This window comes from Dermacentor andersoni, chromosome 6 (assembly GCF_023375885.2).
Source record: "Dermacentor andersoni chromosome 6, qqDerAnde1_hic_scaffold, whole genome shotgun sequence".
Lineage (NCBI taxonomy): Eukaryota > Metazoa > Arthropoda > Arachnida > Ixodida > Ixodidae > Dermacentor > Dermacentor andersoni.
Window position 1 is genome coordinate 174,050,295 of NC_092819.1, and position 18,228 is coordinate 174,068,522.

Genomic DNA, 18,228 nt, shown 5'->3' on the forward strand with positions numbered 1-18,228 from the left:
ATTTCTGAAATTCCGGACGCGAGAACCCTTCGCCGACCGAGTTTTGGGACTTTTTGTCGTAACCGCCGGTCCGAAACAGCATTAATCAATGCACCACCATTGCTGCCATTTTGATTACCTTGTTGCCTCGAACTGGTGCTCGCGCACGCAGATCTGCTGGCAGCCGTAGCCATCACCGTGGCAACGCTAGGCCTAGCCGCTTTGACGTTCGCTATTAAGCTTCTTGCCGTTCTTTGCCCTGTTTTTCATTGAAAGAAATCACCGCTGTCTGCACCGGCACCCACTGTGCCTTTATTGTCCTCGCGGTTTCTTTCGAAGCTCGAAAAGCACGGAAGTCGGCATAATGTCGGCTCCTGAAAGTCTGCTTTGCCTCAGTACAGGAATGTTACGTGGAGAAGCATACGTGAAAGTTTTGCGGTGAAACAAGTGTGGTAAGAGGGAAATTGTTATGGGACACAGTATTGACACGTGTACTTATCTTTATCGGGCGACCACGTATCGCCACCTAACAAATGTAATCGCACAGCGCGGGACGCGCCTGCATGTATCCGAAGTTTCTGGAAAGTTATCGATGCTTCTACCCGGCTGTCTGTTGTCGCCGAACGTTGTGTTATCTGATTTCATCGCGTGACGCGAATGGTGTAGAACTTTGTGGAAGGTACGCGGGTCCGAACGATTAGTCTGGAACATTCGACGACTGCTGTATAAAAGCCGACGCGCTTGACTCGCTGATCAGATTTTTGACGATCGCCGACTGTGTTCGCCGCTTTCGTTGCGCTATAAGTGTAGCCTGTTTTGTGGGCACAGGTTCGCCCAATAAAATCTAGTTTTGCCTTTCGCAGTATTGCCACTGTGTTCTTAACGTCACCACCACGTGACATCTGGTGGAGGTGCTTGTGCGTTCATGTACCGAACGCCCCCGCAAAGCCGCGATCCAAGCCCGAAGCCTGAGGACAGAACCAACATCGCCCAAGACCAGCGTGCTAGCCGCAGACTGCAGGGACTGCCCCCAGAGCACGGACTTCCACCTGAGACGACAAAGAAGATCGTGGTCAAGACAACCCCAATGGCTGCCCCAGCGTCCCCCGTTATCCTACAACAACATCGGGACCCACCAACCTTCCATGGAGCAGCGACTGAAGACCCGGAATCATGGCTGGAGACCTACGAACGAATCGCAACATTCAACAACTGGGACTCTGACGAGATGCTGCGGCATGTCTACTTCGCCTTAGAAGACACCGCCAGAACTTGGTTTGAGAACAGGGAATCGACCTTGACAACGTGGGACCTGTTCCGTACCGGTTTCCTACGCACCTTTACAAGCGTCGTGCGCAAGGAAAGGGCTGAAGCTATGCTGGACGCCCGAGTGCAGCTCGGGCATCCAGAACGTCGCCATCTTTACGGAAGTCGCCATCTTTACGAGAAAGTCGCCATCTTTACGGAAGAAATGAGCCGTTTGTTCCGTCACGCCGACGCGGATATGGCCGAGGAGAAGAAAGTCCGCTTACTGATGTGTGGTGTAAAGGAGGAACTTTTCGCCGGGATGGTAAGAAGCCCACCAAAGACCGTCGAAGAGTTTCTTCGTGAGGTGACGAACATTGAGAAGACACTCGAGATCCGGAACCCGCAATTCGATCGCCGCGCGAGCTATACAAACTACGCCGGGGTTCAATCACTGGCCACCGACGACCTACGCGAGACTTCTATTCCTTAATTGTACACCCGTGCACCCGTCATCTCCTGTCACAATGCGAGCACTGATCTGCCTAATTAGTCTACTGGCAGATCTTCCGAGCTTTTTCAGATGTGCCTGCAGTGATTTGAGCCCTTAAAGAGTCCCTCTCCAAGTCGGACCATTTTGAGCTGACAAGCACCGTGCATATTCTGCACGCTAATGATCGTGTCTGCGAAGTACTACATCACATCACAGCTGAAATTTCTAACTCAATGCCTCTGCCCTTGTCGCTGGCACCGGGTTCCAAGTCTGAGAGCGGACGTAATCGCACAAGTACGCCTACGTACAACTGCTGTGACGTTGCTCGCCATGACACGTGACTTGGAAAATTATTCAAGGCAACTTCCGTTATTTGTGTAATCTGTTGCTTCATTCAATGAATTAAAGTGTACAGAAATAATAAAACACACAAACCGAATGTATGCGTGTTCTTGTTCTACTTCGCACCACTGCAAGAGAGATGTACTTCCGTTTTGTCTGCATGTTCGCACGTCGTGCAGTTGCGTGCGCAGACAACGAAAGTATGTTATTTTCCACAATGCTTGAGCATGCCGTCATGCTCTATGATCCGTTTGTGTCTTCCTCAGTATCCTCGTCGCACTGGCTTTATACTACTACTCGGGCATTCTCGTGCGCTGCGCAAACGTGACAACCGCAACAGCTCGGGTGCAATGCCGTCAGCGAGAGTGCACCAGACAGCTGAAAAGCAAGGGGCAAAAAAATAAAGTAGGGCCCATGACGTATGCGTCACACGATTCTTGAGCTCAGGTATGGGAGTATGCAGGGAAAGAATGTCTCTTGCAGATGCTAGACGGGGCAGTGGAAAGAGTGTCTCACTTGGCAGTGGTCCTCGACTCCTGAAATCATAGGTTTGCGGCACTGAAATATTTCGTATCTCAGCCATCAATGAACCTATTGAAAAATTATTGCAGCAGAACGTTCCCTACAGGGCACGTAACAACTTCCAGTGTATAACCGAAATTACTGTCCTTTTAAGGACAGTAACAGACATGCATTCATTTTTTCGAACTTGCTGTTTTTTTTGGACGTTTTCGCGGCCATTAGACAGTCCGAAAAATCAGATGTTGACTGTATAACTAACTAAGAGGATGCTTCAAATGGTTCGTGGGGCGAATGCGCTACAGGCTGGCTTCAGGAAAGGATACATTACAATGGATCACATCCATGTCGTTAATCAGGTTATTGAGAAATCTGCAGAGTATAATAAGCCTCTCTATATGGCTTTCATAGATTACGACAAGGCATTTGATTCAGTAGAGATACCAACAGTCATAGGGGCATTACGGAATCAAGGAGTACAGAACGCTTACGTAAATACATTGGAAAATATCTACAGAGGTTCTACAGCTACCTTAATTCTACACAAGAAAAGCAGGAAGATACCTATAAAGAAATGGGCCAGACAGGGAGACACAATCTCTCCAATGCTATTCACTGCGTGCTTGGAAGAAGTATTCAAGCTATTAAACTGGGAAGGCTTATGAGTAAGGATTGACGGTGAATATCTCAGCAACCTTTGGTTTGCCGATGACATTGTTCTATTCAGCAACAATGCAGACGAGTTACAACAAATGATTGAGGACCTTAAGGGAAAGAGTGTAAGAGAGGGTTGAAGGTTAATATGCAGAATACAAAGATAATTATAAATAACCTGGCAAGAGTTCAAGATTGCAAGTCAGCCTCTAGAGTCTGTGGAGGAGTACGTTTACCTAGGTCAAATAATCTCAAGGACCCTGATCATGAGAAGGAAATTGACAGAATAAAAATGGGTTGGATCGTATACGGCAGACATTGTCAGCTTCTGACTGGAAGCTTACCATCATCATTGAAAAGGAAGGTGTATAATCAGTGCATTTTACCAGTGATAACATATGAGGCAGAGACTTGGAGACTGACAAAGAAGCCTGAGAACAAGTTAAGGACCGCGCAAATAAAGATAGAATGAAGATTGCTAGGCATAATGTTAAGAGACAGAAAGAGAGCTGTTTGGATAAGACAGCAAACGGGTATAGACGATATTCTAATTGACATCAAGAGAAAAAAATGGAGCTGGGCAGGTCATGTAATGCACAGATTTCATGACCGTTGGACCATTAGGGTTACAGAATGGGTACCAAGAGAAGGGGAACGCAATCGAGGACGACAGAATACTAGGTGGAGCGATGAAATTAGGAAATTCGCGGGTGCTAGTTGGAATCGATTGGCGCAGGACAGGGGTAATTGGAGATCGCAGGGAGAGGCCTTCGTCCTGCAGTGGACATAAAACAGGCTGATGATGATTATCTAATCATGCAGCGAGAAAAAGGAGGTGCTTATTGCAAGTATCTGACTAGCCGGTGATCACACCATACCAAAAAGTGGGTCAGTGTGTCGTGCGATCCCATACTGCTTTGCCAATTTAGCGACAGCAAAACAAAGCCCTGTTTCATCCAGTCATGGGCTAAGTGATTATACAGACGTCACACGCATGCTGTTTTATTGGGGAGACTGTACCGTACCATAGAAAATGCACTGGCTCTTGTCCCCGCAAGTCTTCTTGCGTTGTAGACCCTATTCCAAGACTAGGTGCATCTATAATGTCACCATTTGCAGAGACAGCACATTTGTTGAACTTACAAGTGCGAACAATGCAGGATTGTGTATTTGGTCTATGATTCGTATTGATCCCGATGTCGGTCCCATCCATATGTGTATCATCATCGACCGTAATGAGTTTTGCAACGCAGGTGATGTTTTCGTACTCTCAAAAAAGAAGGCTTTGACACACAAGCAGGTCAGGTTAATAATGAAGGTACTTTTATGAAAAATTTTCTATTTCTTTACCTCGCAGTGTGCTGTAACAGACACATGAAGTCGTAAATGTAGTTTCTCATGCTAGCCAGAGGGGTATTACATGGTTTTATAAGAAGCTTTTGCCAGATTTTTGGGAGCCTATGGTCACATGTTTGGTATGGTAATTATGACAAATAATAGAGCTACAGAACAGTCACATTATTACTGCTGTAGCTGCATTGTAGTAAAAGTTAGTTGTCTAAAACTTCAAATTCACTTTTCTTAACTCTATGTTTTTGTACATTACAGTCAGCCTTATGTTGTTGTTGAGCGACATTGACAAATTTGGTATTACTCTGTTCATGTTGAAATGATCTAGCGAGTTATGCTATTTCGATAATGCTAACATCATTTTACAAATTACAATAAAAAATAGTACCAAGAGAGAATTAAGAAAAAAATTCACTACAAATGTTCGTTTGTTTGTGTGCCTACAGAATGCCTTTGAATGAATAAAAACAGCATCACAGCCTTTAGCAAGTCTTTGGCATTGGGGTCGTGCACTTACTTTTTGTGTTGCCAGAGAATTGCGAAGAAGCTCTGTAAGAAATACCCATTAAATTCGTTTTCAAACATCTATACTTTTTTAGCCATTTTAGCTGTCGAAAAACTAATTATAGATTAGAAATCACGTGATAAACTGATCAAGGTTCTAAAGCTTCATTCAAATTGCACATTTTTTCAAAAATGTGTGAGGACCCACATCCCCCCTTTTAACCCTTCACCTTCAGGGTCATTTCAGAAAAAGCTTTTTCAAAATATTAGATCTTTTAATGGCACAATCAAATAGAAATAACAAGGCAAGTCCAGAAATCATTTGACCCTTTCACAGGCAGAGACGCAAAGCTATTTTATTCCCATGACAAGAATGGGTCGCCATCATACAGTTATTGTCAGCTAAATAAAGAATAATAAATGCAGTGGTGCGTTCTGTTGCCACAAGAAATGAATCTACAGCAATGGTGTATGCATTATCATCTCGTGCAAGTTGCAGCTTCAGAAGGTGCATAAAAGCTTTGAAACAATTTAGCAACAAAAAGGCTGCATTTGTTCCGATGTTTTCTAGTGAATATGTGCTGGTACTACAGCATAATTTAGCAGAGAGGCGTTCCAGGGCTGTGCTATGCCATTTTGTGCAGCCAGCAATCAGAGAAAGCGAAATATGTTTTAAAAGAATATTTTGCCTTCTGAGCCTTTGGCATTCCAAGTGTTCTGTTTAATACTGATACGAATATCTTGTCTTCAGTGTACCTATGTGCACCACCCAGATATTATGGACATTTGCTTGAAAAATTCAGAAATTCTGAAATCGGGGTGTCTAGCGAACCTGAAAACACTGAATGAGACAGGGAAATGCTGAGAAAAGTTGGAGAATAGTCGGGGAAATAAATCAAGTAAACTGTCCAAGTTGCAAACTCGTGTAGGCCAGTTATCCCGCAACGCTTTCGTGCTATATGCGGCACTCCAGGTCAGGCTTCCTTGCACAATAATTCTGTCCTCAATAGCCATATTAAAGGAATTGATATGTATATTATATGCAACACTGGCAAGTATAGGTCGAGGAAATAAATGAAGCTCGCTTCCAAAATATATTTTTTGCCTAGAGCTCAGTCGGACCTGGACGTGCCAGTATTCTGCTTGCACTCGCCCGCACTTTCTCACCCATATTCACAAGTGAGTCTTCCTCATTCACAGCCTGTGACCATAGGCAGAGAAAATGATATGGATCGCTAGACAAAGCTGATTTATTGCATGCAGCGCACATGCCTTCGAGGTGTTTTATCTTCGTCGTTGGTGCAGCAGCACCACCACAGGGCATTGCTTCTCCTTCGAACAGGGAGTCTTCCCAGTGAACATGCTTGGAGGTAGGGGGTGAGGACGGGTGCTGTCATGCTAACTGATGCCATAGTATGAAATTTAAAGATTCCAACACAGGAGCAGCCACATGATCCTCGAGAAAGGCAAATGTCACGACCATTGATGCACTGAGTAAAGGTCTTATTCCCCCTTGCAACAAGATGCAGGCCGGTGTACGGTGTCTTGAGAATGCGGCTGGTGTAGTCAAAATGGTGAAATGCATGTGTGCTGTCCTATAGGTGACGGATGAACAGTGGCTTGCGCGGTTGGGCTCATGTAGGAGGGGCACATAGGTGGGTGAAAAAGTGCACTAGCGTTGCTCAGGAGCTTGTGGTCTATGAAAATTATGAATGTGTGTTCTTCCAAGGAGTGATGGAAATACTTGACCATAAGGTATGCCACGAAGAAGCTGTCTGTCAAAAGTGCTGTGCCCTGGCTTCATTGATGTTAGTTTCTTAGAACAGAAACCCAGAAGTTTGCAGGGGTCATCAATAAGCTGCAGAACCTGAAGTGTCAACGATGATACTCGTTGGGACATCATGCTTCGTGTGGACTGAGAAGGCAGCAGCAGAAAGATGTTCCTTAATGGCCTCAACTCTTTCCATACCGCGCCCTTTCAGCATCGTTGGCCCGCTAACCATGGTTTTAAATGCCAGTTTCAAGACTTTCTGCGCTGATCACGGACACACTGCACTATCGGATGTGAAGAAGGAGAACTATTCTTTTGTTTTCTAAGCAGTTTGCTTTTTTCCTCCAGGCAGTGATTTTTGAATGCGCTCTGAAGTTTGGCGATCGTCAAAGCAGAATGCAAAAATGGCCGCCTCTGGGAGCGGCATACGTGCTTCGAATGATTGCAGATCTTGCAATTCCACTGCATTTGCGGCTGACTGTGTCCATGGATCGAGCAGCAGCAAGTCTGAGGATGTTATCTTCATCGGACTTTGAATCTGAGACCGACGATGAAGCAAGCCACCTGAAACATCGATGGCTGCAGCCCGGCATGGCAAACTGTAGTCCTTGCACTTCAATTTTCGTAGTGGAATACCTTTTCAATGAAAAATTTTGATTTTTTCAGAGGTAGTGCCAATTAGATGGCAACACATCTTGTATATCTCATAATTTTGCTTACATATTTTTATTAGTAGATACAAGCGTGTATTTACAAACTTTGTTCAATTTTATCCCACAATCTTAATTTTGGCAACTTATATCCATCTGATTAATACATACATCTCAATACTCATAGTATACATCTCATTAATAAAACTTTTATGCGTGAAAAGCGTATTCATTCTGCCTTTTGTTTATCTAATACATAAAATTTTTAGTGCAGGAGTTTTTCCGAAAAAAGGAATCTGGCCTAACCTACAAAAAGCACCCATTTTCCCCATGGTAGGGAAAGAGTCAAAGAACCATAGGTTTCATCAGTCCAGGCAAGGGCACATGTTAAACAGAGAAAGTCTTCCAGAGGCTTCATGGCAGCAGCACAACCTGCTAGGAGCCTGCAGTAGTAGCTCAACAAACTAAGAAAATGGCGCAGCTGATGTAATGGTTCTGGGTGAGGAAAGTGTAATTGCTTTCACTTTTTCAGGAACAAGATGAATGCAAGTGTTGTTGACCAGGTGGTCCATGAACTCCAGAAAAGCCATGCCAAGTTTACAATTCTCAGCATTCACAATGAGCCCATGTTTGGCGAAACACTCAAAAACAAGGCATAGATGATGAAGGCGCTCAGATTGTGATGAGCTAGTGACAAGGATGTCGTCCACACAAGTAAAAACACAAGGGAGGCTGCAAAGGATCACATCAATGAAACAGTGAAAGCTTCGTGCTGCATAATGTTGGCCAGAAAAGATGCGAAGAAACTGAAATAGCCCACAGAATGTTATAGTAGCAGTCTTCTGGATGTCCTCCAGAGGGACAGAAAGATTTTGAAATGATGGAGCAGCTCCATGGATGAACGAATTGCACCGCCTGTCTGTGGGCCCTCTCTTCTAACAATTTTTTCCCCTCACGTTTTGTTTTGCCCTTTGCAATCATATTTTTTTTGCTGCTGCAGCACAGTGCAGTGGGTGGATGGTAACAATATATGCGGCACTGCCGGTGTTGTGCATCGCACATTGCAAGCAAATTTGCTACATTTTTTACTGGTCTCACTGCAAATAACTACTTGAGACACGTCGCACAAAACACTAAAAAGGTCATCGCAAATTTTACTATGCCAAGCAGTCGGTTGGTTTGCAGCTGTTGCCGTAAGTTGGCAATCTTGTTACACTCAGATGTGTTCATATACTGTGGCACTAACAATCGATGTCGACTAAAACATCATCTAAATTGCACTCTTGTCTAGGTGGCAATGCCCCTTCATCAGAAGCGAACTTTGGTGGGGTCCAATATTGGGGGGCTGTAGCAGGCCAGTAGGTTCTGTGACGTGATGGAACACCGTACTGCGAAGCAATACTATGGACAAGGACCTAAAGAATTAAGACATGCATAAGCGTAGACTGTTCAATGACAACGACAGTGGTAAAAAAGAGGCACAGTCACATGGAATTTCCTATCTGCAGCAAGTTTAATGCATGTGAATTTCCTTTTTCAGAAGTTTGATCTTTTTTTGTCACCTAGTGCTGCAGTGAGTACACGAACACATGTCCTGTTTGATTGCAATACAAAGTGGAATGCTTCTATTATTTCACGGTGCATTTGTTTGTTCTGCATGGTGGGGATGGTAGTTCTTTGATGTTGCTGCTGGCCAGCACACCTCAAGCAGTGAGGTTTCTACATGCCAGTGATGTTTTGCAGACATGATTGTGTTGTCATATTTCAGACACCGACTTTTCTGCCCGACATACATCTACCCACAAGACAGATGAATGCTGTAGACCACATGTCTCGTGCGGTCTGCATACTTGCATTTGTGTGTGCCACGACACGTTGACTTTCCTAAATCTTCTTTTGTTTATTCTGGCACACATTTTGTTCAGCTTGATGTGTGCTGATAGCACGAACTTGGTCTTTGGTGACAATCTTTTTTATTTTGTGCGAGATTCCACGAATGTATGGCATCACAACAAGCACATGTTCCTTGTCTGCTTCAGGGCATTGGTCACCGAACAGTTAATAGTGTGTGCTTCATGCGTGTCTTAATTCTTCACGTCCTATTCCATAGCATTGCTTCACATTGCAATGTCCCACCATGTTTGGTGGGGCCTGCAGATGATTCAGAAGGGGTTTCCTCACTTATTAGTGCTAGGGTGGAGAAAGTCAAAGAGGACCATGCTGCTGGGAAAGAACAGGTAGTAGCTCATTGAAACAAAGCGACCATTAAGTGCCTTGGGAAGTGACAAGCAACAAGGATAGATAGTTGGGTTCTTCTCACTGTGAGAAATAAAGCTTGGGACGACACCGTTTTCCTCATTGAAAATAATACGAGCCGCATTTCTCTCTATCTCTCTCTTTTCTCTTCTTTTTTTAAGCGCCTTTTTTGGACAAAAGCACAACTAGGTGCACAAACCTGTTGACCTGTCCCTTAGTGTGAGCAGCTGGCACTTTTTAGCGTGAATGAGCTGATGTCGTCTTCGGAAACAGAAATGCAAACCAAGTGAAGTTAAAACAGGTACTGTGCTGGCTGTCCTCCAGTGACTGGGTAATTTTCCCAATAAAACAAAAGCCTAATGTATAATTGTAAGAAACTTGTCATTTGATATGGTGTTCTACAAAAGAAGCAGTTTAGTGTAGAAATTGGTGCATAGTAAGCATGGGAAAAAGTGTAGCAGTATCTGCATTTACTTCTTTCTGAAGTGTTTCTATGGTTAATATTAATATTTCCATTGTAATTTCTTACTGCTGCTGGAAAAGCATAGTTCTTATTTTATTGCTATTAATATATGTTTAAACCATGCTGTGCAGGCTGTGTGGATTCCCACCATTCTACAGCAACCATGGCCTGGCCATTTCTCCTGGCATGAAGAAGCGCATTCGAGCTGGGCAGTACGACTTCCCCAACCCGGAGTGGAAGAATGTCTCGCAGGATGGTGAGTGTAATAAAGCCGCACCTAGCTGGGGTCTTGGCATAGGTTAATTTGTTTCTTTAAGTGAGGCATAGCATAAACAAAGAAGCATAGCATGTCTGCTTCCACTCCCCAGCACACCACAGCCATAGCATTTAGCTAGCTCACTGGCACAACTGCTCCAACTACGTCAACATGTGTGTGTGGCACTGCAGCAAAACATTCTTGATCTGCATTTCACAAAACTGACAAGATCGGCTGTATTTACAAACATCAGATGGACAAAAGACAGTAACCATGTGTGTGCGTTCAGTCACATGCGGGTCGTCCTTGCAAAATGTCCCATACTCTAAAAGTGACGAACACCGATTTTTTTAGCAAAGAACAGGCTAGTTGGTGATTATTCCATTATATATATATATATATATGTATATATATATATATACTGTGACGAAGAAGATCGGCAGGCTGAAAAGCCCCGTTGCCATCGCGTGGCACATACCCAGTTCGTTCGCTGGCTGCGCCCTACCTCCTGGTGCTGAGTTTGTCGCTGCTGCTCTACGAGCTGAAAGACCCCCCCTTTACAATTGGTGGAGCTGCTGGGTACGACCAGAATTCTGGAACTTTGTAATCGGACACTGCAGCCCGTCTTCATAATGCCAGAAGAAGGACCACCACAACCACAACCTGCTGCCCCGGTGACTACTGTGGTCTGCCCCGGCCCGTTGCGGCAACGCGACCCACCCGTCTTCGGTGGTACCGAAGACCATGACGTAGATAACTGGCTCGCTGACTACGAATGGGTGAGCATCCACAACCACTGGGATATCACCAAAAAACTTCATTACGTGTCGTTTTATTTGAGCGGTGTCGCCAGCGTGTGGCACCGCAACCACGAACGTGATCTGACGACGTGGACGGCCTTCAAGAGTAACGTGACAGAGGTATTTGGGCGCCCCGCGGTTCGCAAGCTTCGCGCCAAGCAACGTTTGCGTGGCCGTGCGCAACAGTGCGGGGAGACATTTACCAGCTATATAGATGTCGTCGACCTCTGCAACCACGTTGACGTCGCAATGGCTGATGCCGAGAAGATCCGCCATATCTTAAAAAGTATTGAAGACGACGCCTTCCAGATGCTGTTGGCGAAAAATCCCTCGACAGTCTCTGAACTTGCCAGTCTGTGTGAAAGCTTCGACGAACTGCACAAACAATGCGTAGCCACCCGCCAATCCACAACTCAGGCCACTTCAATGTCGAGCTTGGCTGCTGCTCCGGATAACACTTCGCTGCTGCTACAGATCAAGGAGTTCGTCCGTGAGGAGGTGGCTCGTCAGCTTTCCTTGATTCCACTTGCACATGGCCAGACGAGTACTGTTGGCGCCCGCTTTCCAATCTGTCATCAAGGAGCAGGTAGCCGACCACATTTCGCCTTTTCTTCAGCAGGCTCTGACGGCCGTTCCCCTTATGTACGCCGAAGTCGCGATGAGGCCTGCGCCACAGACCTACGGCCCCCTTCGCCCACCTTTGCGCCCACCCATATCCCCTCCAGTCCGTCCACTGGTGCACTATGCACGACCTCAAGACCATTGGCGCACGGAAGACAACCGTCCGATTTGTTTTTATTGTAGCCATGCTGGACACATGGCACGTCACTGTCGCCTGCTTACACCGAATGTCCCGAACAATGTGCATCCGTATGCGCCACGTATCCAACAACGCCGCAACTATTCGGACACCTTTGAATCTCCTTCTGCCGTCCACACTGCACTGCCGTCCACGCTGCCGCTCGCTTTCCCCCATGCACCGGCGGCGGAGCCCTTTGCGCCAGGAAAACTAAATATTGCAGTTCAGGAGGCGAGAACTGCGGTGCTAGCGAAATGTATAAGGCCTCACATTTCCCCGAAGAATGTTATTCTAGTCGCAATAGAAGGAACACTGACGCTAGCACTTGTCGACACCGGCACTGCACTTTCAGCGATAGATGCCCGTATTTGCCGCAAGATAGGAAAAGTGACGACGCTGCTTTCTGGACTGTCTCTTCGAACTGCCAACGCGCAGCACGTTGAGCCATCCGGCGCCTGCACTGCTCGTGTCGTAATTCAGGAGGTCCTCTATATCATAGAATTCTTCGTGTTGCCATCATGTTCACACGACGTCATATTAGGTTGGGACTTTCTCTCCACACATCATGCGATCATTGACTGCACCCGCGCTGAAATCAAGCTGTTTCAGTTTTCCACCGATATTATCACTGACCGTAAGGACCATTGTTCGCAAAATCGCTGTTTCAGAAGACACCGCTATACCTGCCTGGTCTTCCACTCTTGTCAGTATCTCTTGTGAATCTGTAGATGACGGCACAGTACTCTTCGCCCCTTCCGAACTCTTAGTTCGCTGCTGTTCACTACCACTGCCGTTCGCCGTCCTCGAGTTCAAAGCTGGCGCCTCTCTCAAGTGCGTCTCAAACCCATCGACTGAACCAATTACATTACGCTGCCGTGAAAGCCTTGGCAGTGCAGAGCCACTGACCTCATCTTCAATATTTGACACGATGGACGACTCCACTTATCTTGCTGCTCTCGAGGCATCGCCTCCTCAGTCACTGCCGCGTTCTTTTATGCCAGCTATTGCCAGTGACCTTACGACGACGCAGCGCGATGAACTTCTTCACTTGCTCCAAGGCTTCTCTACGTCTTTTGACTGCCAAGCAACATCACTCGGCCGCACAACGACTGTTTCGCACACTATCGACACTGAGAGCCATGTACAAATTCGACAGCGTCCGTACCGAGTATCGGCGACTGAAAGACTCGTTATCAATGACCAGGTGAACGATATGCTCAATCGCGGTGTCATCCACCCTTCTAGTAGTCCTTGGGCATCACCAGTCGTCCTAGTTAAAAAGAAAGATGGCACCATACGATTTTGCGTCGATTATCGAAGGCTTAACAAGATTACCCGAAAGGATGTATACCCGTTGCCACGTATTGATGATGCACTTGACTGTATGCAAGGAGCAGAGTTTTTTTCCTCCTTAGATCTCCGCTGTGGCTACTGGCAGGTACCCATGGCTGATGCTGACTGTTCGAGAGAGAGAATCAACTTTTGTACTGAGCCCTTAGTGACGGATGGTGCGCGCTGGCACCAGATGGGGTGGAACCTTCTTCTCAGGTCCCATATGTGTCCAGCAGTTCCTGGCCCCTAGCCACCAGCGCAAGCTGGGTCGGTAGGGTTGGGCTGGACAACAAGGTCTCCCATCGCTCGGGGGGGGAGGGGGGTTGGGGCTGGGGAGGGTGGGGGGTAGGGATGGGGGGGGGGGGGTTCTTGAGCTTAGTGCACTCTGCAAGGATGTGTGCTAGAGTGCCTTTTGACCGTCTGCAAAAAGGGCATGAAGTGTCATGCTCTGTTGGAAACATCTTGTGCAAGAGCACGGGATGCGCTAGCGACCCCGCTTGCGTGCGTCGCACGATCGTTTGCTGCATTCGGCTGAGTTGTGGATGCGGACGGGGAAGCCTACATCTGCCGCTTCTGTACATTTGCGTGATTTCTTTGTAGCTTGTCACAGGGTGCGGTAGTTCTGGCTCGTCCTCGGCCCGGGTTGACAGTTCTCGGGCATAGTGGTCGGTGAGTGCGTTACCTTCCACTTGCGAGTGAGCCGGGACCCACATGAGCTCAACGGCCCGTCCCGGTGATTTGCATTTAGTGAGGATCGAAACCGCATTTGTCACACCAGATGGCTTGTATGAATTCACTGTAATGCCGTTCGGTCTGTGCAATGCGCCCGCCACCTTCGAACGCATGATGGACGGCATCCTACGCGGCCTGAAGTGGCATACTTGCCTCTGCTACCTCGACGACGTTGTCGTCTTTTCCCCTAATTTTCCAACCCATCTTCGGCATTTACATCAAGTTTTGACCTGTCTCTGGAATGCTGGTCTCCAGCTTAACTTAAAAAAGTGCCGATTTGCAGCTCGAAAACTGACTATATTAGGCCTCGTTGTCTCCAAAGAAGGCATTCTTCCTCATCCTGATAAACTTGCGCTGTATCCAAATTTCCGAAGCCCACTAACTTGAAAGCACTACACAGCTTCATTGGCCTATGCTCTTATTTTCGACGTCTCGTTTGCAATTTCGCTACTGTGATCGCACCACTAAACCAACTTCTCCAAGGTGACAATGAACTTTCTGCTTGGTCGGAAGCCTCTGATGATGTCTTTACAACTCTTCGTCACCTACTCACGTCTGCGCCAATCTTGCGCCATTTTGATCCAAGCGCACCTACAGAACTTCACACTGACGCTAGTGGTGTCAGCCTTGGTGCCGTGCTCGCACAACGCAAGAACACTAATGCTGAATACGTAGTCGCCTATGCCAGTTGTGCCCTCACGAAACCTGAGGCCAATTACTCAGTAACAGAAAAAGAGTGCCTGGCTATCGTATGGGCTCTTCAAAAATTTCATCCATATCTCTACGGTTGACGCTTTGACGTGGTGATGGATCATCATGCTCTTTGCTGGTTGTCCAACCTAAAAGACCCGTCGGACCACCTCGCTCGGTGGGCCCTCCGAATCCAGGAATATGATATCCGTGTCGTCTGTCGCTTTGGATGCAAACACGCTGATGCCGATGCCCTCTCGCGCTCCGCAGTTACTTCAGACAGCAGCACTTCTACCGACAGACATGACGTCTCACCACTTGACATCCTGGACATGGCATCGGAGCAACGAAAAGACCCATGGATAGTCATGATATTCGACTTTTTGTCGAATCTTCCGGCAACTTCGGCACCTCGAGCGTTACGCCGACAGGAGCAGCATCTCACAATCCGGGACGAACTTTTATACCGCCGCAACTACCACAATGACGGCCGCAAATGGCTCTTAGTAGTGCCTCATCACCTACGACAAGAGTTCTGCTCCGCTTTTCATTCTGACCCGCAGTGTGGTCACGGTGGAGTGTCAAAAACTTACATACGGCTTCGCCTACAATATTATTGGCAAGGGATGTACATCTTCGTCCACAAATACATACGCTCCTGCATTGCCTGCCAGCGACACAAATGTGTCCCGCATTTCTCCACCGCACGTCTCGAACCACTTCCCTGTCCAGCTCAGCCATTTGACCGTGTCGGCATTGATATATACGGGCCTCTTCCATCTACTGGCGCTGGCAACCGATCGATTGTTGTTGCCGTAGATCATTTGACACGGTATGCTGAAACCGCTGCCTTACCTGCCGCATTAGCAAAAGACATCGCCTCGTTCATTCTAAACAACTTCGTTCTCCGCCATGGCGCACCTCGTGAACTGTTGAGCGATCGGGGCCACGTATTCCTCTCGGATGTCCTGCAGTCACTCCTATCTGAATGCGAAATTATTCACCGCACTACTACTGCTTATCATCCACAGACCAATGGCTTAAGAGAACTCTTGGTGACATGCTATCAATGTATGTTGCATCTGACAACTCCAACTGGGACCTTGTACTTCCATTCGTCACTTACGCATATAACACTGCCTCTCAAGCCACTACCGAATTCTCACCATTCTTTCTGCTTTACGGCCGCCGTCCCTCCAGCACCATTGATACGGTTCTCCCGTACCGGCCGGACCCGGCTGAATGCTCACCTCTTTCTGCGGTTGCTCAGCACGCCGAGAAATGCCGACAGCTGGCCCATTCTTTCGTGTCTGCTCAACAGTGCCGCCAAAAAGAACGCCATGACCTCAGTCCTGCCCCTCACCCCTTCCCCGTTGACTCACTCGTGTGGCTTTGTGTCCCGCCTGTTTCTGCTCCTGGCCTTTCGTCCAAGCTCCTCCCGAATTACCACGGGCCCTACCGCGTGGTTGCACAAACATCATCAGTGAACTACGTGGTCGAACCCGTATCGCCATCTTCCGATCTGTGTCGTCGGGGGCGAGAGACTGTGCATATTGACCGGCTGAAGCAGTATTACGATCTGCCTACCTCTTCCTAGGTCGCTAGGATGGGTACTTTTTAATTCCGGGGGTGATTGTGACGAAGAAGATCGGCAGTCTGAAAATCCACGTTGCGATTGCGTGGCACGTAGCCAGTTCGTTCGCTGGCTGCACCCTACCTGCTGGTGCTGAGTTTGTTGCTGCTGCTCTATGAGCCGATTAAACCCCTCGTTACAATATATATATATATATATATATATATATATATATTCTAATATGCATACAGTACAAGAGAGCAGCAGGCAGCCAGTCTCAACCAGAGCAGCTCAGGCAATCTCGAGCTCACGCCTCCTGGACGACTAGCGATGTGGCTGCATTCACCCCCATAGGAAAAGGAACCATCCTGATGACTCATGGTGAACATAAAATCATGGGGTCCTAATGTGGCTGCAGGCGTTGAACGTGGACCCATTTCACAACCACGACAGCGCTGGTCCGTAGGTGGCGTGACAGAGTTTGAATGAGAGTCCAGCAGGAATTCCGGGAACCCAAAGCCTCGCAAGGGAGTCCGGAAGAAAGTGTAGGGGATCATGGTCACGTCGAGATTTTTGTTGCCATTGGTCGACAGCTATAAAGGAACGGGCAAGCTGACGGCATTCCTTTGCGCGGCGGCCAGCTTCAGAAATGGGCATTCGGATGAGTCGGGTCTGTACGAAAGAATGGTGTCGGAGGTAGTCGAAGGTTCGCTTCCATAAAAGAGGAAGAATGGGGAGAAGTTTGTGGTTGCCTGTGGTGCAGTTTTGTAGGCGAACGTGATGAATGGCAAAATGTGGTCCCAATCAGTGGGATCAGAGGTGACATATTTGGAGAGCATGTCACTGAGGGTGCGGTTAAATCTTTCCGTCAGACCATTAGTTTGAGGATGTTAGGTGGTGGATGTGCGATGGACGATGCGACACTCAGCAAGGAGCGCGTTTACGACTTCAGAGAGGAAGACATGTCCTCTTATCACTCAAAAGTGCACAAGGTGCACCGTGATGGAGAATAAAGTTTTTCAGGAGGAAGGATGCTATATCATGAGCGATGGCAGCAGGCAGAACTGCTGTTTCTGCATATCGCGTCAAATGGTCGATGGCGACGACTATCCAGCAGTTTCCGGAAGCCATGCTCGGAAGGGGTCCATACAGGTCAATGCCAGTGCGATTGATGGGCCTGGCAGGACATGGGATTGGCTGGAGTGAACCAGAGACATGCTGAGCAGGAACCTTGCGGTGTTGGCACTGAGGGCACGACCGAATGTGCTTGCACACAAAGGTGTACATGCCATGCCAATAAAACCTGGAGCGAAGCTGGGTGTACGTCTTGAAGACACCTGCATGTGCACACTGTGGGCCAGTATGGGAGGCAGAACATATTTCACCACGAAGATGTCGCGGTATGACCAGCAACCACCTGCTGACGTCAGAGACGTAATTCCGGCGATAGAGAAGTACAGCCCAAATTTCGAAGTGAGATGCTTGATGGCGCAAAGCTCGAGAAGGTGAAGGAACAGTCGACTGGTTTGAAAGGAAGCAGATAAGAGCACTAATCCAGGCATCCTTGCGTTGCTCTGAAGCCATGTCACAGAATAAAGAACAACTTTAGAGAAGAGTAACTGTACCTTCCACAGTGGTTCGAAAATAAGCAGCGGCAGCACATGGAACTTACCTAGGTGGACGCCAGATGACGCTGCTAAAACAGGAAGCGGAAATGCGCATTTTTTTAGAGCATATTCAATATGGCCGCTTTTTTCCGGTCGTGTATGCTTGTATCTGCTCGTACACGCCGTACTCGCCCCGCCGGCTGTGCGGCATGC

The 18,228-nt window shown here is 47.4% G+C and overlaps 1 protein-coding gene across 1 annotated transcript in view; it reads left to right on the forward strand.

Annotated features, from left to right (window-relative positions):
* MAPk-Ak2 (MAP kinase-activated protein kinase 2) overlaps window positions 1-18,228 on the forward strand; it is a 312,260-nt gene that overhangs the window by 133,795 nt on the left and 160,237 nt on the right. Inside the window, exon 7 of the mRNA XM_050172276.3 lies at window positions 10,358-10,482. Coding sequence (XP_050028233.1) covers window positions 10,358-10,482 — 125 coding nt within the window. The remainder of the gene's footprint in view (window positions 1-10,357; window positions 10,483-18,228) is intronic.